Genomic DNA, 27,426 nt, shown 5'->3' with positions numbered 1-27,426 from the left:
TTATATTTATATATGTTTAAAAGCATCAGATGTATACTTGATCACAACTTGTCGGACACATGTCAGATGCTGCAAGGTGCCCTCCTGTATATCATTACATCATTACACAGGCTCTGAGATTCACCTTTGAAATTGTTTTACAAGTGCTGACTCTGCAGCCACGGCTCTGCGTGAACCAAGCGGGTGTTAAAACATGGCCGGGCTGACACGTTTAGCTGTGGATCCAAGATTCACAATTGGATCAAGAAGCCATTATGCATGCTATTCATCATTCATTTTGTTGTCCTGTGGATTTAATTACAGGGGGCAACAGACGCATCGAAGGCTCCCAACATGAGTGCACACATCTTAGTCTCTAATGTTGTTAGCCCCCAATGACAGATGAACGATGCATTGCTAAGCAAATTACTTACTTTAACCAAAGGAGCACAGCGTATGTCAAGCTACCACCTGTAATTACACCTGCTTGATGCATGGCAGCCATTTTGAACGCTGTTATTCAAGACACAGCGTAGCAATTTACTTAAACTAGGGAGTGCTTTGGTGTGAATCTATTCAACTGCATGAAAATGTAATATGCAGTAAACCAACTGCAGGATGTTGCAAAAGTCTGTTCAAACCAACAACAGAACAGGCATCAACACGATGCTGACAGCAGCACTACCATGAAAGAAACGTTATCAAGGATTTCATCAGCTGCCACTCATGACCCTTCACAAACAACTCCGCCTGCACAGGCAGCGTTGTGCATGAATTTATAATAACATATTATTAGTTCTGAGGGAAGATGTCAAAGACTGGCTATCAAACCATCACTGTCTATCAAACGCAGCTTTTGCATGCAGCATGGCGCTTTCAAAGTAAACAGCCAATCACAGAACAGCCGCTGCACCACTATCTGAGAGCTACACACCAAACAGTGATACCACCAAAGTCAATTTCAATCATGTGTCAAATAGAAAGATATTGTTAGGATCACTGATTGATGTGTGAGCGCAAGTCTGAGGTGCTTTTAAGGTGAAACCGAAGAGCAGCAGTTCCTCCAGTGTGTGGTTTACAGCTGAATTACTCTTTAACTTTCTATGAATAGAACCATAAAAGGTATTGACGTCAGAGGTTTGCTGAACCTGATGTGAGAAAGATGAGGAGATTAATAAAACCTCTTGGAAAACAATGAATATGTGGCTGAGTAGACAAATAAACAAAATGATCTGTTTGTATAATGTTGTGGCCTTGGCCTTTATAAAATATAACATATCAATAATAAAGGATTTTATTTAAAATGTGTGCATTGTCTTACAAGTTCATTTTGGACCATTCCTTTTCATCATACTCTCATGCGCATAATTTATTTTTGTTTCTATGATGAAGAGAAGGGGAAAGTCATTTAAAAAAGAAGAGGTATTTGCTGCATGTTAATAAAGTCCTGTGTAAAGACACAATACGTCAACAGTCACAACACTTACTTTATATGTAGTTCTTCTTTATATGTAGTTCTCATTGTCTGTAGAATACATTATTCTGCAGAATAATGACTCATTGTCTGGTGCATTTATCTTAGGCAGGTCTTACGCATTATAACAAAGGGCCTGAGTGAGATATATTTCACAAATATCCAAATGATCTAAAAGTCAACAGAAAAGTGTCACTCACAAAATGTTCAATTACAAAGAATATTGGAAATAAGTTTTAAAGAGGAAAGAATTGTCACAAAGAATTGAAAAAGTTGCAAATTACTTTTAGACGAGGGAAAGTGTTGCCATCAATGCTCCTAAATAGAACAAAATATCATATTCACAGATATATGAGAAGCATCTTGAAACTTCCGTTTTATCTTTACTAAATATAGACATACTTACAAAGAGTATGGTTACTACATATATTCTATAGACAAGAAAGGTGTCTGCGTTTTAGGGATTCAACTGAACAATATTTACACTATCACTAAACTGTTGTTTATTTATTGCTGTTTAACAACCCTTTATAAAATATGAGAAAATAGTAATAGAAAATGCCGATTGCAAATTCCTAGTGACCTAGGAGGGCAATTCTGCTGACCAACAGTCCAAAGCCCAAAGGTAAGACCAAGAAAGCCAACACATATTCACATTCAAGACACTGTGATCTGTGAGTTCTGGAGGGTTTTTGCTTAGATAATGAAAAATATAATCAATTCTGATTTCAGTCCAATTCAGTCTCTTTCGAGATGTTTAACTGTAGAAAAATGTGTCTAAAACTCTCTACCTGATCACATATGTGTCATTGCATCTTCAATGAGCACAATGAATATGTGCATGTAACACTGTTGCAGTTACCGCAGTATGCATATATGTAAATGAAAACACAAGAAAAAAAAACTCACTTTGACTGAGTAACATTGTATAGTCTGCAGCTATCAGGCAAAAGCCCTCATTTAGCCCAGCATCCCTTTGGGGTCGTCTGAATCTCTCTCTCACTCACTTTTCCGTTTTTTAGATGATTTTCTTCCTATGACCACTTTTTTAATATCATACAAGCCTTCTTCTTCCTCTACGACCTCACTTCTAAGGTGAGGGTCTTGATATTTAACCGTCCTCTGTGCAGGCTTTTTGTGAAACCCTGACGAGTCTTCTCCCTCCACGCCATTCTGTCCCAGCATGGCATCATGGCCGTCCCTGTCCTTCATGACAGCTCCAGAATGGTGACGCTGGCCAGTGGAGGCAGGGAAATACGTGAAATACTGGGGGTTGATGGTGAGCTGAGCGTGAGGTGCAGCAGATAAAGGCTGGATTGCTGTCTTTGTTTTGACAGGGGACAGCAGGTTGTGGGTTTGGCTGTTTGACGGTGTGTGACGTTGAGGTGGTAGTTGTTTCAAGGACGGCGTTTTGTAGGAAGGGCTTTTATCACATCCCTGCTTCCTCCGCTCCTCCAAAATCTCATCGAATGCTAAGAAAGAGCAGGAAATAGGTTAATTGAATCCACTGGGATATCACTGTATGCACCGTATGTTGCATTCAACATTTTTCTCACCATAGATATTGTTAGGGAACTTGTTCTCTTCATCCTGGCTTTGCTTCAGGTCCAGAGCTTGTTTTACTGAGTCTAAAAGGCCGAACATCTTACACAAGGAATTAAGTATGACGGCATCTGACAAAACACAAACAGAAAGAGTCATTTAAAAGGCTGAAATTATTTCAAGGTTTGTCCAATTTATCTCTAACAACTTATTTTAAACTTGACTGACATTTGACTAAAATAAAAGTCATTTTCACAGTCCAGCGGTTAGACAGGTCCCACTGTGAGAACTCACCGTTATCCTGCAGGTTGGCCTTTTCAATGCGAACCTCCACTCCTCTAAGAGTGGCTAATAATTCAGTCTGGAGACTGGACAGGACCTCTCCCATCAGCCCCGCGTCTGCCACACCCCTCCAGAGGCCCAGGACTCCATCTACAGAAGGTCAATTAGGTGACACATTATTATGATATGTGGGGAACTCTGTACGTGTTTGTCTTCTCATATAAAATGACAAAGTGCCACAAAGAAAAAGAGAAAGCGGAATCATAGAGGTGATTTGTGTATGGGTGAGATGCTGAGAGTAAAAGAGATTGGATACAATGGGAAGAAAAAGGAAAGCTAGATAAATAAGAAACGTTGGATAAATTATACCAGGTGTTGGAGGCAGGGAAATGCCTCGAAGGAAGATTGTCTCGAAGGAAGATTTTAGAGAGTTAAAGGTTAAAAAGAGAGTAATACATTGAGAAGGCGAATATAGGAGAAAGTGTCAGGGTTGGGGAAACAATGAAAAAAGATATAAAGAGATAGAGGAATTGGGAGAGGCGCAGCGCTTGGAGAGAGGATGTTAAATGGGTGATAGAGGCAGAGAGGAAAGTGCAGGGAAATGGGTTAGAAGGGGGGACTGAAAAATGACTTGGGGTCGGAACAAAACTGAGCCAAATAGAAGTTGAGTATGTTAAAGTGATAAAATGCCAGAGGTGCTTGATATCTTATCTTGAAAGAAATGCCTCGACTTTCATGTAGGCTTAAGTGTCTGTCAAGATGAATGCAATGCACCTAAGGACATTTTCCCAATCCCATTTACAGCTATCTGAACATACATTCACATATACATCCATGTCGCAAATGTACACTAATGGGAAGAAACACATTTGTGGAGATAGAGGAGCGTAGTTATAGAATAAGTACATTTCTTGAGAGTTGTCAGTTTGTTTTAAACCCTGTGACAAGCAATACCGCTTGTGCAGTGAAGCACTGCGATTTACCATTCACAACGAAGTAGAGTCAATGCCTAATCAGGTCACCTTTAAAAGCCCTTAAATCAAAGCTTAGGTCCCTCCTAGAAAAGCTGCGTATAAAAACGTCAGGTGCCGTGGGTAGTAATATAAAGAGATGTGTCTCTCTGCCTGTTAGTAGTCAGCAACTTTTTAAGGTCAGTCTGCAGGAATGGCAGAACACCCTACAACTGCAGTTTCAGAGCTTTCATTTGCCCAATGTATCACAGGTGTCAAGCCGCAGAGGCTGCACGAAGCGAGACACAAGGGACTGCCTATAGGCGGATGTTAATGTTCACATTTGTCATTGTGTCTCTGCTGGGTTTCTGTCATTTAATAAACATGCAATGACAGTTGATATTTGAGTTTAAACCCTGCGCTTCCTTCCCTAAACAACCAGCCAGGACACACAGTTGCACATTAAGGGCCATCTCCTTTAAAGGACATGACTCACTAATGCGTGGCCTCTGGAGGACTGAAGGTCAGCGAGCTGAACCTGTCTCCTCTAATAATACAAAGGCATCTTAAAACTTTCCAAATGTACCTCCAGGCTATTGACCTTGGTCAGCTGAGTTTATTAGAAGTAAATGTTACTTCCATGACTTTAAAGGTGGAGGTTATTTCATGACTTTAATACCACTGAATTACAAAGCTTTAAACAGAATGTGCAGCGCCTCCTATTAAAGTCAGAGTAGAGCACTGCAGGTGAATAGTTTCCTGCTGTGTAATATATTCAGCAAGCATCAAATTGTACATGATGACTGCTAAGTAAGGCAGCAGCATAAGAGAGCACTTATTTGCTTGTTTGAGTTTTGTCTGTAAATGTTCATGGATTCAGCCAAAATAGTCTATATATATATATATATATATATATATATATATATATATATATATATATATATGTATTCCAGCAGATTCAGAATCTTTTTTTCTTCACACCATCTCCCTTATTTCATTCAGGCTTCCTCATTTTATACAAGCAGCCATATACCCTTTCATATATTTATTACCAGGTGTGTCAGCCCTCTTTCTCTTTGCAGCATGTCCGTTGGCGGTTGTGTGATTTACATCCCGGGCTGGACATGGGCTCATCTCTGCTGTTGCACTGAACTTTTCCTCCTCAGGCTCCTCTACCTCTGCTGCCTCGTGCACAGCTTCAGCTGAAATAACTGCAAAAAATAATATATTGTATGTAAATAAAGTGTTTAAACATCTCATATTATCAGACATGAATAGGCATTGAAAAGATGCCAAGGAAATCCAGTAGTTTGTTATTGTTATACTTGTTCTGTGCAGTATCAGTAAGTAGGTATAGATATATAGATATATAGATGGAAAGATAGATCAATGCTCCAATAACAAAAACCAGCCAAAGAATATCAAACTATCAATGCCAACTGAAATCTACCTGTCAGAGGAGACACCTGTCCTCCAACAAGGTCAAGAGCCAGACACGTCGGGCTCGGCTGCACTGCTGTCCCCAGAGGAAGCCGCGTGCTGTTGATCAGCACATCAAATTTAGTGCTGCGGCAGGTGTTGCTGCATACTGTGTCATGTTGGTAGAAATCGATCTGGCCGGAGTCCATCATTTTCCTATGAGGGGGAGAAGCAGGTTAAAAGAACAAGTGCGGATTGAATTTGTTGAACTATCTCGATAACTTTACAGAGGTTTGTTTGACACAAGGCCCATTGATCTGACCTCTGGAGGAATAAAGATGAAAAGAGAAGATATTGAGTCTGTGTATTGACACACAGTAACACCAGGAGCAAGTGCAAACACGATAAAGGGGTGAGAAGTTTCACTCAGCAGCTTGCTTGCATGTTATTTGATCCTGCTACCATAACAATGCTGCTTACCGACTGCCTCTGGAATGTACTGGCAAACCCCAACTCAGACAGACTCGGTGCAAGTGCAAATTATATGAATGATATAAGATGTTGACTTCATTAGATTGAGTTGAAGTCTGACATTTTAACCCCAATGCAACAGAGTAAATAAAGGTCATGCAGATTTAGAGTTAGCACCTGTCAGCAGCTATGAGAAGGAGGGCAGACAAAGGGTGTTTTTAACTTTTTTTCACAAGAGTACCTGAGCATTACCCCTCCCAGTCTGATGGCCCTTTTCCAGTCCTTCAGAGTGGCTTTCCCTGCCAGATGAACAAACTGTTTGGGACTGATGAGCTGGTCGTCGAACTGGAAAAGCAGAGGACAACATGTTCATGAATGCTTTTATCAAACTGAGAAAATGTAACGATGATCATGTTGATTGAGCGAGGAAGGTTTAACTTACTTTGACACATCTGACGTTGATTCCAGGGCACACAAACTTTTTAAATAGCAGAACCGCTTTGCTGTCTCCGCACGTGATTGGGTAGCCATACTCAATCTCCTCTCCTTCTGCTTTACTGTCTGAGGATCACAAGTCAAAAACACAACCACTTGCAGAAACTTTGTGGAACTTTATTATACATCAACAGCAAAGCATTCAATATCATACAATAAGGTATACTATACTGCATCAACAAAGTAGGATGCCTTCCTGCACGGCATTCACAGGAATACTGTTATGTTGTAGTTTATTGTCAGCAGTAAAGGGATTTTTCTCTGTGTGACATACCATGATGTGTCTCTATGGCCAAGACTGTCGTGCCAGTGTCAGCAATATCCTCATTTATCCTGCAGAGGGCGACAGCATCCTCAAATGTAACAAAAGATTATCATCTAATACAAGCTGAGAGTTGAATAGATCTCAATTAAACAGCAGAAGTTAATTCATATCAACATTTCATAAAATTGTAATGCTTTTTTTGTATTTCTTCAAATAGAATATTGATATCTTATTTGACTTAAGCCTGCACTCAACTGGATATAACAGCATGCATGAAGAATAATGTAATAATATTTGATTGGAAAAAAATCATGCTAAAATCAGCATTAAACTTCATACAAATGTGTCTATATGTGTAAAAATGCCTCTCTATTGTGTCTATCTACAGGGCCTTTAAGAATATAGTCCATGTTACCCATGGAGGATGGGATGCAGGTGCAGGATGGCTTGAGTCTTATGGTTGTTGCCACTGGACTCCCCTTCCTCCTCCTTCACCGTCATGAGATCCCCTGAAGACACAGTGACCTCAGCAGCCGCCATCACCCCTCCCCGCCGAGCTGCACGCAGAGAGGGCAAATCACGCATGTTAACATCCAGATCACACACACACACACACACACACACACACACACACACATGCATTGTGCTATTTAATGCACACACAAGTTCACGAAAGCCTCCCCCAACGGGCTTTTCTCGCATGCAACTGTCACAGAAATGAATCCATACTGGCCGGGCTTAGAATTATATAATCCTCCCATCCTGTAGGCAGGCCTTGCTAATATGCACAATGCACATACATAATATTCTAAATAATGGACAAAAGATAACATGTTATACTTAAACCTATAGTATTTAGTTAAACCGTAGTAAACTGGTTAATAAAATGGTAAAGCAATATAATTGTCAAAATGCATTTACAGCATGTGTTTTGTTTTTAATTTAGAGGGAAATTCTCAAATATAGCCAGTATCTATTTTTTCCAACCTTTTTGCATTTAGGCCGCTTTGTTTGTCGCAAGGATGGTAACAAAAGGCTCAACGAATATGAACCAAATGTTGTCAACAAGTTTTAAAAAACAAATCATTAAAACTTGATAAAAACAGGGACACGTGTTTCTTTGTGTCTGCTTTCATAATGTTTGGTTTTACCATCAATATTAATAAATTATGACAAGGTTACAGTCAAATTATGAGGACACCTGGCAATGTGATACAAAAAAAACGTATTCTGCACTAATGTCCGTGTAACCTGTGTTCCACTCCTTTGACGCCACTGGTGTTATAACAAGGCAGTAGTGAACTTGATCTCTTCTTCTTTATATCTGTTATGCTCTCCTGATAAAACGCAAGAGACACAGCTTATAGCCGCATGCACGTTCAACAGACAAAGCATCACACATGAACACACACACAAACACACACACACACACACACACACACACACACACACACACACACACACACACACACACACACACACACACACACACACACACACACACACACACACACACACACACACACACACACAAAACTATAAAAGCCGAAAATAATTAGAAGAAATTGTTTGGCTTAATTCATATTTTATGTTAACCTGTAACATGGTAATTGGGAATTACTATAAAAGAGGTCAGTTCCTAGCAACGGACACACAATAATGAATAACACACTGTTGGTGCATTAGGCCTAGTATGATTATATCCATGATAATATGTCGGTCTTTAACAAGCAGCAGCTGAGGTGTTAGTCATAGGCGACATTAAGCACCTATAGAACTAGTGGAGATATGAGCAATTGTCAGGTTAATTTAACGGTTATAAACTAAAAACAACTTTTCCATGAAGCAAAAAACACCATATATTTTTAAACTACACCAATAAGCCACTGTTGGATCAACAACTCCTGCACAGACAGTTGCGTGCCTTCCTCACCCTCCTTCACCATCTCACACTGACGTCTGTCGCTGCGGCAGCACGCACACCCCGACCAACAACAGTGCAACGGCGCGCACTACTGTCCCACAGAGGGTGCACAAAAACTCACCGGGTCTGCACAAAAACTCTTCAACAGACTGTCTGCTACTTTAAAGAGTATTGTCATAGTTTAACTTACCGTTTTACAGCAGGAGATAGCTCATCCTCTTGCTTGTCAGAGAGAGGGGAGCATGCGCCGTGCTGCTCTGGTACACTTCCTGCAGTGAAGGCAGCATTTGCCTGAGAAGCATCTGTCCCGCTGTCACGAGAAGCGGTTAGTTCGCACGCGATGTGTAAATCGGTCAAATTGCTCGTATGTGCAAGCGCGCGGCTTGGTTTGAGCAACTCTCTCTGAGCCTTACCGCATGTGCTGAACGATTTCAGGGTTAGAAACATATTTTTACCCCAAAGGTTGTCGAGATGATATCTTTTTTATCGGACGGTTATATCCACACTACGTTGCTTGACCTTCTACACTTGTGTGGCCTAATTAAATGTTGTTTGTCATGCAATAAACGCTGTTTAAAACAGTTTGGTACTGTGTTTTTGTTATTGCCTGTTATTCACCAGCAGATGGCAGGCTTTGCACTTATTTCAGTAAAGTAATGTACAGTAGGTGTGTCAGTAAGTCACAGACAAGATAAGGGAAATGTTGGTTTACCATAAAGATTATAGACACTAGAATGCATCATTCTTCATGTTGATGTTATTAAACAGCCTCCCAAGAAGAACATGCCAATCTGATCCAGGTTCAGTCTTGCCATTCTGGCAAACAAGAGTAAATCGTCAGTATTACTGCCAACGGCTGGTCTCAGATCAGCACACACCTACAAATCAGCCCACCCCTATTTGGGGATGGAATGTTAGGGATTCTAAGATTGACACTTGTAGGGAACCAATGAGATGTCGAGTTTACGCTTCGTGGCCAATGGTAGACGTCCAGTACTTTGTACTATAACTTTTACTGAGGCCAGAAGCTCGAGCCAGCGGGGCTTGCACCTTACTTTTTCACGCCGAGCTCTGGAAATCATGCTTGTAAAGTGCGAAAACATCCGGGATGCTGTGAAGTCTCTTATTGCCGGTTTCTGGATCACTTTTAGCGTCTGTTCCGTAGGTGTTCACGGCCAGGAGGGTGAGAAAAAACGATTTTCTTTACGCTTTTGATAAGATAAAGAATGAGACGACAGACTTAATTTATAACACCTTGTTAGCTATAAGGCTACTATGAATATGCTACTAACACTACTACTAATCATTATCACAATAGCTAATAACAGATACAGTGCAATAATGATTAGTAGTGACTGTTTTAGAGCATTGTTGTGACAAGCAAACCAACAGGTTTTAACACAACCCTTGCATCTTACCTGAGCTAACCTTAGTCCCTTTCATAGACACTGCTGTCTATTACATTTTCAACATCAACAACTATTCTGCTAACTGATACCAGCATTATAGGCCTGTTCTCAGTGATAAACATGTCCTAACAGTTGTTTATATTTTCTTCTGTCAATTCTACTTGTACACTATGAACCACTAGAGTAGCTTTCTATGGCTTAAGTTTACTATGTATGTTTTTTAAGTTGCAAAACTCTTTATTTTAAATTAAAGTAGGCTCAAAGGTAGATGTGATGTCATGGTAGCATTCTTTACATACTCTTCCCTTGTGCATGTTTACCTACTGATCCCAGCTAGCTTACCACAGTTCTTTTTTTCCAAATCAGCAGTCCTGTCCATGTGCAGTATGAATCATAATGACCATAAACACACACAGACAAACACAAACGCATGTTACTGATACAGAGACTGTGACTGTAGCGCTCAGCAATACCACAAATCTGTTTTTGTTGATGTTCGTCTGTCTCTGGGGCTTTGGTTTCCTCACATCGGAAGATGATTAAGTCCTGCAACAATTACTTATTCTGAATCACTTTTCTGGCAAGTATACAAAGAGCTTTTGTAAAAAGGTTAAAAATCTCAGCTGTTGTAATGTTTGTTATTGACACACAAGACAGGCTAGCCGCTAAGGCAAGGTAGTGACAGGTAGCACAGGTGAACATCCTTTCTGCTAGTGTGGACCTGTAGAGACCTGCCAGCAAAGCCTCAAGTGGAAAAACAATGTTGCCGGGCTGCTTTTGATTGACTGTCTGATCTCCATGCCACCCTGTCTGACTTACAGTTTTCTGTACTTCACCTTACGAATGTTCTAAACGGTCATGAACACATATCCTTCGCTGTGTGGGACTAGAAACAGTCCTAGGGTTGAGTGAGCAGGGGAAGATTACCGGCCACCCAGAACTTCCCCTGCCCTGCGGCCCCCCACCGGAAGGTGACAGATCCACACTCTGTTGTTCATGGTTACAGAGTGTTGCTGTGGCATTTCCAGGGAATCCTTTGGGGACCTGAGGGGGGACAATAACATCCTACGGTTTATGGCATTAGGAGCCAAACTGAGGGAAGTAGGGTAGCTACTGCGATGCAGGGTGTGTGTGTGTGTGTGTGTGTGTGTGTGTGTGTGTGTGTGTGTGTGTGTGTGTGTGTGTGTGTGTGTGTGTGTGTGTGTGTGTGTGTGTGTGTGTGTGTGTGTGTGTGTGTGTGTGTGTGTGTGTGTGTGTGTGTGTGTGTGTGTGTGTGTGTGTGTGTGTGTGTGTGTGTGTGTGTGTGTGTGTGTGTGTGTGTGTGTGTGTGTGTGTGCGCGCGACTGGGTGACTGGAAGGTTATCCTCCTGTTTCCCCTCAACACATTTGCAGGATCCTTATAAGGACGACTAGGACAGAGGTGAGCTGTAGGCTTGGATGGACCCTGGAGCCTTTTTCAAGTTTTGACCATTCTTGGAACACGTCATTACTTGACATTTTGCGGCTGAGTTTTGAGACTGCCGCCCCCACACCACTTATCTCTTTATGACCACTGTGGAAATTGACTCACTTATTTTTTTGTGACCCTCAGAGAGGTTAGAAAATCTAAATATTTGTGTGTTCAGTTCTCTGTAAAGCGTTAGTCACAGCAACCGCAGGTTAGAGGATGTAATAAAACAACAATACAAAAAAAACAGTATTCAAAAGAAAATTAGTGCATGAATAAATTAAATAAATACTTACATTTTTTGCCTAGCTTTTCTGTTAAAAACAGCATTTCATTGTATACAGCAAAACCTATTTTTGTACTTAAATCCAGTGTACAGGTCTTGTGTTGGAGTACTTCCCTAGCAGACAGTTGTGTCATCTCACGAGAGTATAAACATGCCCCGGTCTGCTGAGCATGTTCACACGAGATTATTATTCATCTGAAATAGTACAATAAAAAAGCCCTTAATATTTTGGGATTCTGTGTATTTATTTAGGGAATTAAGGGCCAGACTGTGTGTTGTTTTGTGATTTTAGCTTTACTTAAGCGTGTGCTGCTCAGCTTTGACCAGCACACATATTCAAAATGTAGACGTATCATTTATAAAATACTTTGATAATCATCCACTCTTGACAGTACCCCGTACAACTAAAGCAATAAATCAATCAAAATGAATAATAAAAACTTCTGATAATCAGTTACTATTTTAAAGTCATGTGAATAAAAATAAGGAAAAGGTCAATTTATTCACTACTTCCAGCTGGTTTCAACTTTCCTTAAAATAGGTGCAATTCTTAACTTTTCCTGACATTGATTATGATAATGACTTATTGAGATAAATCTGTTATGACATTTAAACATTTTTGAAAAATGTAATGAATCTGTCCCTATACTTGTCCTAAGATTGGATTTACTTTTTGAACTGGTGTCTCTCTCTTGCCACAGCTTCCTTATTTATTCATCTATTTATTTGTCCAGGTAATGGCTGTGGACATTCCCTTCTGGGCACAGAGTCGGGCACATTGGCCTCTCAGAACTACCCCGGCACGTACCCCAGTAACACCTGGTGTGAATGGAGGCTGCGGGTGCCAGAGGGGCGCACGCTGCGGCTGCTGTTTGGGGATTTCGACATCGAGAGCAGTCCAGACTGCAGGAATGGCTCTCTGGTCATCACAGACAAGAGCGGAGAGCTCACTCTGGGTAAGCTTGTTCACCGCTGATTGGATATGGCACTTTTTTTAAGCTTCGCCGGTAGATGTCTGATCCCTGTGTCTACAGACTACTGTCTCCTTTGTCGATTATTTCCTTAAACACCTGCTTACAGACTTATGTTCCATGTCTTTATTACTGACGTCCTCCCAGCGTGATTGTGGAATCCACACAGAGCATGCCATTCTTTTGACACATTGACAGAAGAGGCAAACCCAATTTCGCAACAGACGCATGCCCGTTCTTCAACCAGGTGTACCAAGTCGTGTCTCGAGGGCATGAATATTTGACAAGACACCAAAATAAAGGCTGAGAGATTCAGAGAGAGAAATGATCTGCTGTGCTGCCTTTGTGTTTTATTATCGGATTCCTGATACCTGGCTCATGATTTTCATGTCGTTTTCTCAGACCGAGAGCTGTTCTTACATGCATCTATAAGGCTCTGCTCTTCATTAAACTGTTGTGTCTGTATGGGAGGCAAACATGGCAGGAAGCCACGAGGGGAATTAGACTGACTAGTGAAAGGAAATGCTTTATTTCCCAGTAGGGTCCTTATCAAAATATTGTCAGACAACCATCTGTGCCTGTCATTGGCAAAAACAAACATTTAAAGTTGACATGAGTTGTGGGTGTTGAATTCCCCCAAGCCATTACAGCCTGTTCAGATGCTGCTGTCTGCATATGGAAGCAAATAAGAGATAGAATTATTTGAACTTTGTCAGACACCGAATTTATAGCATTGAAATATTTTACTTTGAAAACCATGTTTCTGATTTAAAAAAACAATTCAAATTCAAATCTGAAATATCTTGATACGCAATTTAAAAAGCTGAATTTCAATGTATGTTGTTCAGTGTTCACAAATTCAGATCTCAAAATTCAAGTTTTAATATTTCAAACTAAATATATTCAGGTTGCTCAAATTCAAATGATCAAATTCAGATCTAACATTTCAAGTAAATAAAAAAGTTAATGTGATGGTCAAATTCGGTGCTTCGAATTCAACGTCCAAAATTTCGAGGACTCAGCGTTCTCTTTCTATACTAAACCAATTTCACAAAGTTGTTGTCTCTCTAGTGCCCGTCCACACGGCAGCGTGCGTTGCTTCAACGGAGACGCTTCCCATTCACTTTGAATGGGGTGATGTCAGGCTTTGCCAAACTACATTGTGGTTCCGTCGCGTCGCTTTGCCTACGTTGCTCGCTTCAAAAGTTGAGAAAAGTTCAACTTTTCAAGCTTCGACGGAAGCGTCAGCCAATCAAATCATATGCCAGTACAAGCGTCAGCCAATCAAATCATATGCCAGTACAAGCGCTAGCCAATCAAACCGCGTGCTTGTGTGTCCGGGGCAGGAGATTAAATGTGATTGGTTGTTGGTTGTGCGCCAGACACGTCCACCGGCAAGCTTCAACGCACGCTGCCATGTGGACGTACCGTTACCTGGACACTGGCTCTCATGCCTTTATTGGTTAGCGCTCCAACACATTGTACGTGATAAGGGGCGGGACATCAGACAAGCGGTTGACCAATCACAACAGACCGGCCAGCTAACCAATCAGAGCAGACTGGGCTCTGGTTTCAGACAGAGGGTGAAAAGACCCTAACAGGCAGTATGAGAAAAATAAAGAGCTTTTTTTTTACAGAAAAACATGTAAACAGGTCACATTAGCGGCACACAATACAAATGTGAATCGGAAAACTACAATATTAGAGCCTTCTTTAAATTATCTACATCTGTTGATAAATGCTGAAAAAGGGACTAACTGTATTGCACCAGGATGTAGTTTGCTGTTTGTATCTGTGTTTATGTTCTTTTACAAATGTAGTTTATGTCTCTGCGTTCCCAGGTCCAGTGTGTGGGAAGCTTGATGCATCACAGAAGAATGTGACACTTAAAAGCAATGAAGTGACGATAACCTTCAAGTCAGGCCCTCATCGCTCCGGGCGAGGGTTCCTCCTGTCCTATGCCACTGACCAGTATCCAGGTAACACATCTGTTTATTATGAAGCCAATAGACCTGATCTGTTTGGCATTACTCAGACAAGTGAACTGCAACACAAAGTGCTTCCCCTTACACGCACTATACATTAAACACTAAATAAATAAATAAGCATTTACTAGGAATAAAAACAGGAACTGAAGATACGCTGTTATAAATTTCAATAATTTACTGTGAGGAAACACCAGTCAGGGTTAGAAATAGATAAAAACATGGACTTGGTATATATCTACATATACCAAGCAGGAAAACAGATTGAATTATTAAATCATTAGGCCAATACAATTTATACTAACTAAAAAGTTTAAATACAATTCATTAGGGAAATTAAATACAGAGCTCAATTCAGAGCTAGACTAGCTAATGATGCAACTTGATCAAACCATCCGCGGCGACAAATATCATGACTGCCATCAAATATCATGATGCCATCACTAAACCTGTCCAAAGACATCTGAACACACTCCTTCCTCAGACCACGCCCATCCTCGATGACCCTCATTTTCTTCAACTAGTACTGTTTGATCTAGCTTAGCATGTGGAGCTCAACTTTACAAATGCCTGATTTATAACGAGTCGGATTTCTCAGCTTTGCTCAAGTTGACACTGGTGTAATTATATCACCAATATCCGTGTGAATATTTGTCCTTGTGTAGTGTGTGCGTTGTGCGTTAGTAAGTTGTGAGTCACTTCTTATTGGCATTCAGCCTCCATGGCTGTCTTTGCTCTGGCCTGTTTGCTCACAGAGCTGGAGGAGACTCCTTCTCTCACGCTGAATGGAGAGAGGCCTCTGGCTTCAGCCTGTCTCTTGGAGGGGCTAGGTTTTTTATTTTCCCTCCCCCTCCTCTTCATCAGACCATTAATACCACAAGCCCACTACCATCCCATGTTTATCAGTTATAAACACCACATATTATTACCCTCTCTACAAATGCAACAGATTTCTGTAATGTGTACAGACACATGTTTTAACGTCTCTTGATTTTTCACATTAAATTAGAAAAGTCACATTTCTTTATGTGTATCATTTTAATGATCATGTGGACTTGTTTGGTCTGAATGCTAGTTTATACTTAGAGATAATTTCCGTACTGTACAGTATGTATCATCATTTCCTGTTTGTCCCGAGTTGTTTATGAATCCGTCAGTGTCTGGAGTTAAGCCCATGTTCAGACATACAAACCACTGTCTGTTAATTGTGATCACACGAGGCCCATCCACTGTACTCGTGAACTGTGACGGAGTCAGAAACAAAGGGCTTAGTCACAACCCGCTCATCCCCTAATATAGCACCCGTGCAGCCTGCTAGAACCGTCTCACACTGAGTCTGTCTGTGCGTGGTGGACAATTATGTAAGCCTAAATTACTGGATCCCACAACATACTATTCCAGTCCACCAATACATATTCAGGCGATGTTTTCTAAGTTCTCAGGAGTGTTCATTTGAATATATCTATGTCTGTTTTGCTGTTGCAGATCTAATTTCCTGTTTAAAACGAGGATCTCATTCTAGCACACATCTTTTGAGGTAACCTTTACATTTCCCTTAATAGATTGTGTTTTAGTAGATCAGTGATATGTTTCTCACGTGTTATTCTGTTGCTTCTCAGTGTGTACTGCCCCGCTGGATGTAAGGATGTCACAGGGGATGTTTGGGGAAACTCGGAAAAGGGTTACAGAGATGTAAGTAAACCACATTCCCTTTTGCAAAGCTATTATATATGAGCCCAAGTTATTAATGAACTTCCTGTCCCCCTCTGCTTTAGACCTCAGTCCTGTGCAAGACTGCAGTCCATGCTGGAGCTGCGTCTGACACTCTGGGAGGGCGAGTCACTGTGAACCGAGGGAGGAGTCTTACACTTTATGAATCAACCTTTTCCAATGGAGTCCTTTCAAAAACGTGTGTCTGCTGTTATTGTACTCAAAATGAGATATTGCTGTAATGTTAAACTGGCTGTTATGAAGCTCAAAATGAGTTCATGCTTGGTTTGACATGGATGCACTGACCTTTTCAACTGTTCTCTTTGACAGGGGATCATTATCTGAAAAGAAGTTGCTCTTCAGTCAAGGTATGACATGACATTTATCACTTTTTGCTGTTAGAATTTTCCAAAGGCACACCAAGTATTTGTGCGAGTTTTAACCCATTTGCTACAAGCAACACATTGTTTACATTCCTGCAGTCAAATGTTCAAGTCATGCTGTCATATTTTATTATTTTATACAAGTGATTTTACCAAATGAACTTCTTGATTTATCACAGTGAACACTAGTCTGCAAACAAATGCTCTGCAGTGAAGAACTCATGTTTCGTAGTCAATTATGTTTATCTAAAAACACTCTGGGTTAAATAATGAATTACTTTTATTTATTCATATTTTCCTCTGCTTCCCAAACAGAATGCAACAACATCCTGAGTGTCTCCGGTTTAAATGCCTCATCTTTCTGGGATAAAAACAGTCGAGAGCACACACTGTTCTGGTCCTCATCAAACATGGTTTCTAGCCATGAGTCCCTGCACTGGGCAGCGGACGGTAACGACCCGAACCCATGGGTGGAGCTGGGGCTGAGTGATAGAAGCACCATCACAGGTACAAATGTTTGAATGAAATAATCAGTGCAAAATATGTTTATTAAAACATCTGAATGCGAAGCTCTTTGGAAGATATGTCTGCCGATATTTTTTTATTTGAACAAATTCCATGAAAAATAACGATTTTTCTGTTCAACTGAAGCCTGGTTAGCAGGATGTTATTGTTCTATGTCAATGACTTCCGTTGTTGTCCGACAATAATTAAAAACACATCAATGGTTGACTTCCCTAAGTCATATATACATGGCAACAGTCATTCATTATTAGTCAACCCCACATATACTTTCCTAGTGCAGTAATACAACATATGTATTCACCTCACTGTTCCCCAACAAACACGCTGTTGTTTACTATTTGAATAATGTTTGATAGGAAAAAATATTCGTGCCTTTTTGAAAAAGTGGAACTTTATATTTGTGACCTGTTTCTGTCAGTAGTAGTAACCAATATGCTGGGAGACATTGCAACATATCTCTAAATGAAGGTTACACGCACACCAAGCCTTAATTAGTAACATTCTTCCAAAGTTGTAGCTTACTACATCTCTCTCTTTTACACTATTTGTAACACTTGCTTTTCTTGTACCCACACAATGTACTGCTCACCATCAAAATCAGCAAATAAAGTCCCCAAGCTAAACTATCCATGGTTACTTCTCTCTGTCTGCTGCCAACATTCTCTTTATTGAAAATGTTTAGAGCCTCACCTTATTGATGGAACAGAAAACAAATCAGTAAAAAAACTGTCTTTTCATTCAGTGGCCTTTTTCAGACAAGGTGGAGAAGTCTTAACTGAGAGCACAACACGTGCTGCTTTCATGGGAGATGGATACTTTAAATGTTTCCGTTGGCTAAAATGTGTTTGTTTGTTTTTTGATATTGGATATTTCGTGGTACGTTTTACCTCATGCAAGGTTGTGTTCTGATTTTTTAGGAATAATAACAACGGGATCAAACGGATACTACATAGAATCCTTCAGTCTTTTTTTCAGCAAGGACAGAAAAACTTGGAAGCTTTACAAAGTTGCTCTCAGCAAAGAAAAAAAGGTATGCCTTGTACCATGCTCACCTAAATGGTTCGTACTGAACTGAGTCTGTACTCCAGGCTTCCTGCTGTTCTCTGTCAATAAGTAACTTACTGTTTGGTCCCCAGGTGTTTCAGGCCTACACTGACGGCCATCACACAGTCCTCAACAGTTTCTTCCCTCCTGTGGTGGCTCGGTTTGTCCGGCTGCAGCCGCTGAGCTGGCAGGGTCGCGCTTCCGTTCAGGTGCAGGTCCTGGGCTGTCCCGTTGACAAGGCCACCCCAAGGTCACGCCCACCCTCTGGTGTGTATTACTACTTATCAAGAACCAGCTATCACATGAGCTGTCTAAGCTGTGTGAGGTTGTGTCTGATTTTCTCTTATCCTACTTTTCCAGCAGAATCTCCACCCATCAAAGTTAATATGGGCACACCGCGGCCCACCCTCCCCCCGACCCCTACAGAGGGCCCAGTGTTAGTGGAGACAAGACTAAGTATGTACATGTATCATTTTTTTTATTTCACATGTGTACAATTCAAATATATGCCAGTCTAGTTAAGAAGAAAATACATCAGATAAGTAAAACCAATGTTATACGTTCTTCTCCCACTCCACATTGTGTACATTGCAATAAACGACATTCCTTGCTCACCCTTATACAACTGTTTACTCACTCAGACACTTGTGTCCCTGCAGGCTCCAGCCAGCCGGTGATAGTGGCCGTGGGAGTGGTGCTGGGGCTGATAATGTGCGGCAGTTGTTTGATGGCTGGGGTCTGGTGGAAGCGAAGGTACTGTATTTTAAAACCGTTTACATTTTTCACAATTATCTTATGTCATACTCAGTTTGCAAACTCTGACCGAAATGGATTTATAACACATAGAATAATGTCACTACTTATTAACCTGTTTCAGGTGGAGGGAGTCTTTTTTAGGCTTGCATAATCACAATTTGAAAAAATCATTCCAAACATTTGGTTAATAGGGTTTTTTTCTTATCAATGATATATTTATTTGTTTCACACATGGGAAAACACTAGTCCCAAATGCCCAAAGACTATATTTAGTATAATGAGAAAATGGCTGTATCTGAGAAACTACTGCGAATACAATCAAGTATTAAGTATATAAGCTCATAACAAGTTGAATATACTTAGTCAACATATACAAATATCATATTAAAATGCATTTAATAAACACAATGTTTGCATTTTCTTCTTTTACTATAAATAAAAGTGTGAGTTTTTATGGTCTAAGTTGTATTGTGAGATTCTTCCCCAAATAGTCCGTGACAGATTTCTAGACAGTTTTCTTACCATACTACTTTATAGATTGGGCCCAAATGGACACTCGAGTAGTCAGGGACTGTATGTGCAATACTTTAACTATTGTTTTTATCTTTTTCAACGTGTAGGAAAAAGGATTCACAGCTGAAGTACTCCTTACCCACCAGTAAGTTAGTTGCTCTTCTAATAATTATCCAGTATTTTAAACTTCCTTTAAAAGCCTCTAACTGTGTGTGTGTCTAGCAGGTTGTCAGAGTTTCCAGGCTAAGAGTCTCTCCTGCCCACAATCAGAGCTCATCTCTTACCCTCTGGAGAGAAACGTCCATGATGCTCTACCTAGCCCTCCTCTTAATGGTGAGAATTCATAGGAACATTTTTTATTTCTCATCAGAACGCGGCAGTGTCTCAGTAAAACGCCTTGCTATTATCAGCTGCTTCCTTTTTGCCAGTCTTTTCATCGTTTAGTGTTGATCTGAAGTGGTGATCTCTGCCATCTTTCCTCGACTAACAGTCTCTGGCCTCAGTGGTCAGTTTGGCAGCAAACAGCTCTCTCCACGGGCCGTCCATTCTTTCCCCCGGCTCAGCCCATCACCCAGATGCAGTATAAACATTCCTTTCTTTGGTCCACAGAGCCTTTCTGAAAGAGACCCTTTAATTGGAGCTTGATAAATGGCACTCAGCTCCCCCCCCCCCCCTCCCTTACCACCACCAGTCCCCCTCTCTGCCTCCCCCATCCCCTCCCCCAGCGAGGGGGCACTTCACTGAGAGGTCCGGCGATAAACAGGACACAGGGTCAAAGCTAAGACAATCAAAGCCCTCACTGAGGCCCGCCTCATTAAAATAGCTGCAGCTCTGAGGCTCCCTGGGCTCTTGAGTAGGGGTCTAGGCCTCCCACACCATAGCCCCTAAGCCCGGGGCGGAGAGCAGGGTCTGGTCACACTGTCGGCCCCCGTCCCCGTGATTAGAGGACACATTGTCGGTGGCCAAGTAGCTCAGACAGGGGTGCAAAACTGGCCAAGTGTGGGACTGCCACTGAGAAGAAGAGTAGCATTTCCCAGGAAGTGCGGCGTAATATGCAAATAAGCAATTCATTCAAACGTTTTTCCCATCAAGACAGAATTCTGCTATGTGACAAAGTGAGTTTTCAAACCCATGTAATGAAGTATAAGTGGGGATTCTCCAATATGTTGTGATTGCTGATATTTCCTGCGTATATTGGCTGATATGCATTTTCTATTGGATTCTTGAAGATAAAGAAATGCCAGTTTGAAATCTGTTGACGTTAATTATTGAGGCACACATTGAAAAAGGCATACATTGAAAAACCTTCAATCTTATGGTTTACTTATTTACTTTCCTGAGGTTTGGGAGAAGTAGTAAAACCTTCAGTTAGGAGTTTAATCTCAGTATTTTCAAAAGGTAATCAAATGGTTTTAAAGATCATACTTTAATCCTGGTTAATTTATTATATTAAGAGAAATTGATGAATTGAATATGTATTTACTTTTACAAGGGAAGCTCACTTAAAATAACATCTGTATCCCAGTAGTGCCTTGTTTACAGGGGTATACAAAATAAGAATAACACTTTAGTTGCCTAAATAAAAACCTCTTGAGTTAAAGGTGGGGTAGGTAAGTTTGAGAAACCGGCTCGAGATACACTTTTTGTTAAATTCCATGGAATGCTCTTAACATCCCGATAGCAATGAATATCTTAAGTGCTTTGACAAAAAATCCATTAAAAAATGTCATCTGTAGAAGCCGTAGCGTTGTAAAAAGCACGACCAATCATTTTAGCTGGCCCGGCTAAAATAACTGGATGGCCTACCTGCCTGTCAGCCTTCCATCTGTGCACAAACTTATCTCGTGCCCTCATTGGTCATGTGCGCGTTTGTGTGTGTTGGAGGAGGGGCTCTGTGAGGAAGTGGCAGATTTTCTCCGGCTGTGTATTTTCAAATTCTAGCGCACTCAAGCTGGTTTCTCCAAAATTACCTACCCCAGCTTTAAGTAAATACTGCTACGAAGTAAAAAATGTATAAAACAAAGATTAAAATATCGGATTCATTTGTCTCCGTTTCACTGATTTAGGCAAACTTTAGCTTTTATGTACAGTTAGATAAGACTATTGATTCCACTCTAATATCTTCCTGTTTTATATTCACACTAGGATGCAGCCAGTAGCTTAGCTTAGCTCAAAGAATGGAAACAGGGGCTAACAGCTAGCTAAGTTCTGTCCAACAATAACATCATCCACAGCTCTCCAATATACACTGATACCGTTTTTTATGTTTCTGATGTTCCCCATGACAATTTTGTCGCATCCCAAATTAATAGAAATTAAAATATCCTTTTATATCCATCCAGACTATGCAGAGCCTGCTGTTGCTGCTATTGGACTGAAGATCGGGTCTACATTCAGACCCTCCTCAGACGAAGGCTACACCACGCCCTTCGCCTTCAACCATTATGACACTCCTGTCAACCTGCCGGAATACGCCGAGCCCCTTCCCCCAGAGCCAGAGTACGCCACCCCGTTCAGTGAGCAGATCATCGAGTGCAACCTTCTGGCTCACAGCCATACACACACACCTCTCACACCAGCACCCAGCACCAGGACGTCCCCCAGCCGCTCTCAGTACGACTGCCCCTCACACAGGGTGCTGTCCAACGGCTACTGCACTCCGGCCCTGCATGCCAACGGCCCCCGGCCCGTCAGTGTGGTGTACGCTGAGCCAAAGTCATGTGACACTTTACTACAGAAGCCCACATATGAAGAGCCTTTGTGAGCTCAGACATGGAAGAAAAAAGACTCTTCTGAGCTAAACCGTGATCTGGAGTGGACACTAAGATGGACAGTGTTGTCCAGAGAGAACTCATGCTGACAGAGCTGAACTTCCTGTGAGGGATGTATCCGGAGCTGGGAAGTCACTTAGGAGCACAATGCACATACAAGGGTGCACAAAGATCTGAGAACCATATGCAAACAAATATTTCCTTCCTGGAAGTATGTTGCGGAAGTATACCGTGATGCACAAAGAAAACGCAGGCTCAGTGGCGTCGCACTCAGAGATATTGAAATGTTTAATCACAAGCTGCACTTTCAGAAAACACATACAGCAATGTCTGCCTCAGTGTGTTCAACAGGTTCATGCAAACAGAGTGAATTGATTATGTTACTTGTTGTCACTAAACATTGTATTCACAATGTATGATTTGTACATGTTTTGCAAAAGAAACAACATTTAAGAAGCACTGTAAATGGAACACTAACAGTGGTTCATATTGTTGCTATGATGAAGAATAACCACTAGAGGGCTCCCTTGAGCTTTAAACAGTAATGAGTTGTTTTACTCATCCTTTTCTCACTCCTCAGATATTTGTCCTCCATTTATAAACATAAATAGTAACAAACATATTCTTTTTTTAAATAAATGCTTTTAGTATTACACAGAAAGGCACAACAACCCTGTGTCCTTATGCAAGACACAAAACCTTAACATAAACAGTTCCAATATGTGGCCTTGTTTTTTGTCACTACAGTAATTTCATCTGACTTAACTCTGTGCTTCCTGCTTTCATTGTCTACGCCATGATGCCAAGATGTGTTCAAAGGAAAACACAGGCCTTAAACAGATAGAATTACTCAGGAACATTTAAATAAACCGATATGTCAACGCTGTTGTTCACTCTTAGTGAAAAAGAAGAAGATAGAAATGTGTCCTTATTCCTATCCAAAGGGTTTTTATATAATAAGGGTAAGGGGACCGTGGAAGTTCGCCATTATATGTGAAAATGTAAATAAAAGAACCTCCTATGTTATATAATTCTTTTGAAATTCTTTTACATGTTTTGCGCTGTCACATTTAGTAATGAATTGGCTTACCTCTAACACTGCTGAATAAGGCACAATACAAATAAAACTGTGTTAAGGGGGAAAACATTTCCGTAGTTGACCTGGTGTGTGATTACAGTATCAAGGTTATTTTAAAAATAGACATGAAACGAGCAGCTGGATACCTCCAATGGGATCCAACGGTTTAAGGTTCGAACAAGATAATTGAACTTCTGAATTTAAGATCTACAAAATATTTGATTCAATCAGTTTTGGTTTTACAAATGAAATTAAACATCTTAATTTAGGTCTGAAAAAGAGATGTAGTGCTATATATAACAAAGACTTTTCAAATGTAAAAGTGCGATACTTAACTATATCGCAAAGATAAATCCAACACTTGTTTTTAAGAACTATTTACTCTAATGGTTGGATGTTGTTAGCCTGTTGTAATGTACCACTGTTAGGGAACCTCTTGTTTGTGCTCATCTCTACCCCCCGCCCCTCCTCCTCCCTCCCTTCAGAGGAGTAATGCATTAGAGTCTGGTGTCTGTTCCTGGACGGGGCGTCCTTAAAGCGCAGGCCACAGTCTTCACATGCGTACAGAAGCCCCCCTCTGCTGGTGCCTGGGGTTGTTTCCCCTGACTGAGATTTGCTCTCATTACCAGGATGAGCAGCGGCAGAAACAGGACATTCACTGGGATTTGTTTGTGAGTTTGTATTCAGACTGTTGGGTGTATTTAGCCCAGGAAAAGTCCTGGGGCGCCCAGGTTGACAACTGCGACCTGCTGGACCTCGATCTACATCTCCAGCTCCTCCGTGTTGGGGGGCCAGCCCGTGGACTGTGCGGTGATGGAAGCGGATCCCGGAGCGGTTGGAGAAGCCTTTGCCACAGAAGCTGCAGATGAAGGGTCTCTCCCCTGTGTGGATGCGCATATGGGTCTTAAGAGCTCCTGACTGGGTGAAACATTTCCCACACTGGCTACAGCAGTAAGGCTTCTCTCCTGTGTGTGTCCTCTGATGGGCCCGGAACCCTGCAAGATGGGGAAACCCCCTGCTACAAAATCCACAGGAATACGGCCTTTCGCCTGTGTGAATCCGCCTGTGGATCTTCAGAGCCCCCGACTGGCTAAAACTCTTCCCGCAGTCCAAGCAGGAGTATGGCCGGGCGCCCGTGTGCACGTTGAGGTGGATGCGGAGATTGCTGTGGGAGTTGAAGGCTCTGCCACACTCTGTGCAGAGGAAACCGGATTGTTTGTGAGCGTGGTCAGAGCGCTGGTGCTGCAGCAACTGGGACGGTCTGGAGAAAGAGGCAGAGCAGTGCATGCAGGGATGCAGCGACAACATGCTCGTAGGCGCCCGTCCTATTTCTTCTTGTTGCTGAGTGTGTGTTTGTCTTTGCTGGTGGGGGCAGGGGGGGGAAGAGCACTGGCAAGGCAAGCAGGGGAAGGGGCCGGAGAGCTGAGGGCAAGGTAAACAAGATGTAATAGGACAGTGGTTGTGATGAAAGGGATGATAGCTGTGAGGAAAACGGGAGTCAGTGCCTTCCTGGTGGCTCAGTATGTGGGTACAGGTTTGCGGGCGATGGCAACACAAGCAGGGAAACAAGGAGGGGTGGGACACGGGGCCCAAAGACCCTCTGGAAGGAGGAGTCTGGTCTGGGCTGTGAGTGTCTGCCCCCACCGCCTGTGGCCGGCTGGACCCCCTGGTCTCCAGATCAGGTGTGGTGCTGCTGGGTTCACTGCTGAGGCTCATTGGAGCAGTCCTGCGGAGGTCTTTGGGGGGGCATACTGCATTAGAGCGTGGGGGTGAGGACATGGATTGTCCAGCTTTTAAAGTATCAGAGGAAGAAGGAGAAGTGGAGTAAGGGCAGCCAGGACAGTTGCATGTGTTACGCACATCTGGACGAATAAAGAAATAGGAATTAGAATATAAGAAACGCAAGAACATTATAGAAACCATCATTTTGAGCTCTTACCTTCTCTTCTGTCTTTGGCCGGCTCTATCTTCCTCTGTGATGCCCCAGACTGGAGCTGTCTGCTGGGCTCTGATTCTGACTTGTCCCGGGCAGATGGAGGTTGTTGTGGAGGTACAAGTGAAGCATCTTTGAACCGCAGACCCTCACCTCCACCAGCAGTTGCAGCAGCAACGCCCCATGCTGTGGTAAGCACATCTGGTTGATCCTTCAAGGAGTTTCCGGATGTGATAAGGTCACCAATGAACTGATGCATCTCCATCCAGGAGCACGGAGCACGCTGCAAGAAGTACAAGGCACAGCTGAGAGTCTGAATGCATTTTCAAGATTCAAGGCTTTATTGTCATGTGCATATTAGCTACAGTGTAGATATGGCAATGAAAAACTTAAGTCACAGGCTCATCCAACAGTGCAACATGAATATAGGACATAGAACAAATAAAACAGATACATTTAGTGTATAGATAACCAAAAGTACAACTGATTGTGCATTGACAAAGATGTATATGTTGCTTAACTTTAGCTGAAACACAAGTTCCTCTCAAATGGACTGGCGGGGTCTACTTACAATGTCGCTACACTTATTATTCATTTGCCCATGAATATAAACAAACGGCGTTGTCGTCCTCGGATGTACAGCTTAGCTTAAAACAACGATTTCCATATATCACACACTGAGGTTCATTGAATTTATTATTCAATGAATAATAAAATGCACTTCTGTTTTCATATGATAACTTATCTACCGTAGCCTCCTCCCGTTAAAATCACCGTTACACACATCGCGTCACTCGGCAGCAGACTTTGTATATCCGGGTTCTTTAATCATGTGACACGAGTTGGAGTCTTTCCATTTTTGTATTAAACAATAAATGTTCACGAGACAAAATAAACACTGATTGAATATTTAATATATTATTAATAATATTAAGCACGAAGGTATTTAATCACAATAGATCAAACTACCAAATAAATTGTTATTCCAATAACATTTAAAAAAAAAGAAGTTTTTAAGTATTACAGATATGATGAAACAGGAATGAGGAATTTAGATCCACCGGTTAGCATCTATGAGTATGGCAATTGGCAAAAACCATCGAGGTAAACTTGTTTATTTTCAGATATGATAAAACTAAAATCCGCAGACAGATATGTCAAAAATATTTGTCAATAATCAAGTTTGTTGTGCGAGAACAAACAGAAAACATGTGTCAGGCAATGGAATGATAGTCTTTAATCCTTGTAGTTATTCCAATAGAAAAGTTATACTAAATCTTTTTTTCTCAGTTTAATTTTTATGTTTAAAGGAAGTTATTTTATCATCAGTTTTCTAGCATTATCATAATACTCACTAATGAAATTGAAATAGACTACACCTCTCAAGTATCCGGAAAAAACAACAGAGCTCTAAAAGTTTCAAAAAGATACGTTTTAAATTTGTGTTTGCCTAGTCTCAATCTCTATCTAGGTTGAAGATAAAATATTCAAGATAAAGGTGAGCCATAGTAAAAGACTTACCTGACGCTGTGGATGTACAGCTGTCTTCCTGTTTAATGAGAGACACAAGGATGTCTTTTTGGATTAAGAACACACTGATGTTGCATCAAGGACGACTGTTTATTTGTCTTCAGATAAACATGAAAAGATACCTGCAGGCTGTAAAGTTTCAGCAAATAACAAAGTGACAGAAAAGTATTGATCAGTACCATTGCTGCATTCATTAAATATTACACTGTCTATCTAAAGAAATGTTTTTTTATACTAAAAAAATCCAGTGTCTTTTCTTTCAACTATACACACATTCATTATCC

The 27,426-nt window shown here is 41.3% G+C and overlaps 3 protein-coding genes across 7 annotated transcripts; 1 reads left to right on the top strand and 2 right to left on the bottom strand.

Annotated features, from left to right (window-relative positions):
• Positions 1-1,210: 1,210 nt before the first annotated feature.
• On the bottom strand, positions 1,211-9,327 carry LOC307045478 (glucocorticoid modulatory element-binding protein 1-like). Its single transcript, XM_079691158.1, has 10 exons — positions 8,992-9,327; positions 7,293-7,434; positions 6,887-6,945; positions 6,560-6,678; positions 6,359-6,462; positions 5,678-5,862; positions 5,280-5,438; positions 3,290-3,427; positions 3,010-3,126; positions 1,211-2,925 (listed from the first exon to the last, which is right to left on the bottom strand). The coding sequence occupies exons 2-10, from the start codon at positions 7,415-7,417 to the stop codon at positions 2,453-2,455; spliced, it is 1,479 nt and encodes a 492-aa protein (XP_079547284.1). The 5' UTR covers positions 7,418-7,434; positions 8,992-9,327; the 3' UTR covers positions 1,211-2,452.
• A 476-nt stretch (positions 9,328-9,803) lies between these two features.
• Positions 9,804-23,632, top strand: LOC307046669 (discoidin, CUB and LCCL domain-containing protein 1). 4 transcript variants are annotated; one of them, XM_079693167.1, is made up of 15 exons: positions 9,804-9,984; positions 12,678-12,899; positions 14,756-14,893; positions 16,385-16,436; positions 16,519-16,591; positions 16,675-16,808; positions 16,940-16,977; positions 17,308-17,499; positions 18,435-18,547; positions 18,654-18,828; positions 18,925-19,017; positions 19,221-19,314; positions 19,938-19,975; positions 20,053-20,163; positions 22,173-23,632. In XM_079693167.1, the coding sequence occupies exons 1-15, from the start codon at positions 9,882-9,884 to the stop codon at positions 22,592-22,594; spliced, it is 1,998 nt and encodes a 665-aa protein (XP_079549293.1). In that variant the 5' UTR covers positions 9,804-9,881; the 3' UTR covers positions 22,595-23,632. The 4 variants fall into 4 exon arrangements, with proteins under 4 accessions (XP_079549293.1, XP_079549291.1, XP_079549294.1 ...); XM_079693165.1 differs by having other exon boundaries at positions 18,922-19,017; XM_079693168.1 differs by having other exon boundaries at positions 9,805-9,984; positions 20,056-20,163.
• LOC307046672 (uncharacterized protein) lies at positions 22,872-27,063 on the bottom strand. Of its 2 annotated transcripts, none has more exons than XM_079693171.1 (3): positions 26,184-27,063; positions 25,619-25,895; positions 22,872-25,541 (listed from the first exon to the last, which is right to left on the bottom strand). In XM_079693171.1, the coding sequence occupies exons 1-3, from the start codon at positions 26,205-26,207 to the stop codon at positions 24,058-24,060; spliced, it is 1,785 nt and encodes a 594-aa protein (XP_079549297.1). In that variant the 5' UTR covers positions 26,208-27,063; the 3' UTR covers positions 22,872-24,057. The 2 variants fall into 2 exon arrangements, with proteins under 2 accessions (XP_079549297.1, XP_079549298.1); XM_079693172.1 differs by having other exon boundaries at positions 26,362-27,063.
• Between the last annotated feature and the right edge of the window lie 363 nt (positions 27,064-27,426).

Source organism: Notothenia rossii (genome assembly GCF_949606895.1).
Source record: "Notothenia rossii genome assembly, chromosome: 7".
NCBI classification, from domain to species: domain Eukaryota; kingdom Metazoa; phylum Chordata; class Actinopteri; order Perciformes; family Nototheniidae; genus Notothenia; species Notothenia rossii.
This window is presented reverse-complemented; position numbering and strand designations above follow the sequence as displayed.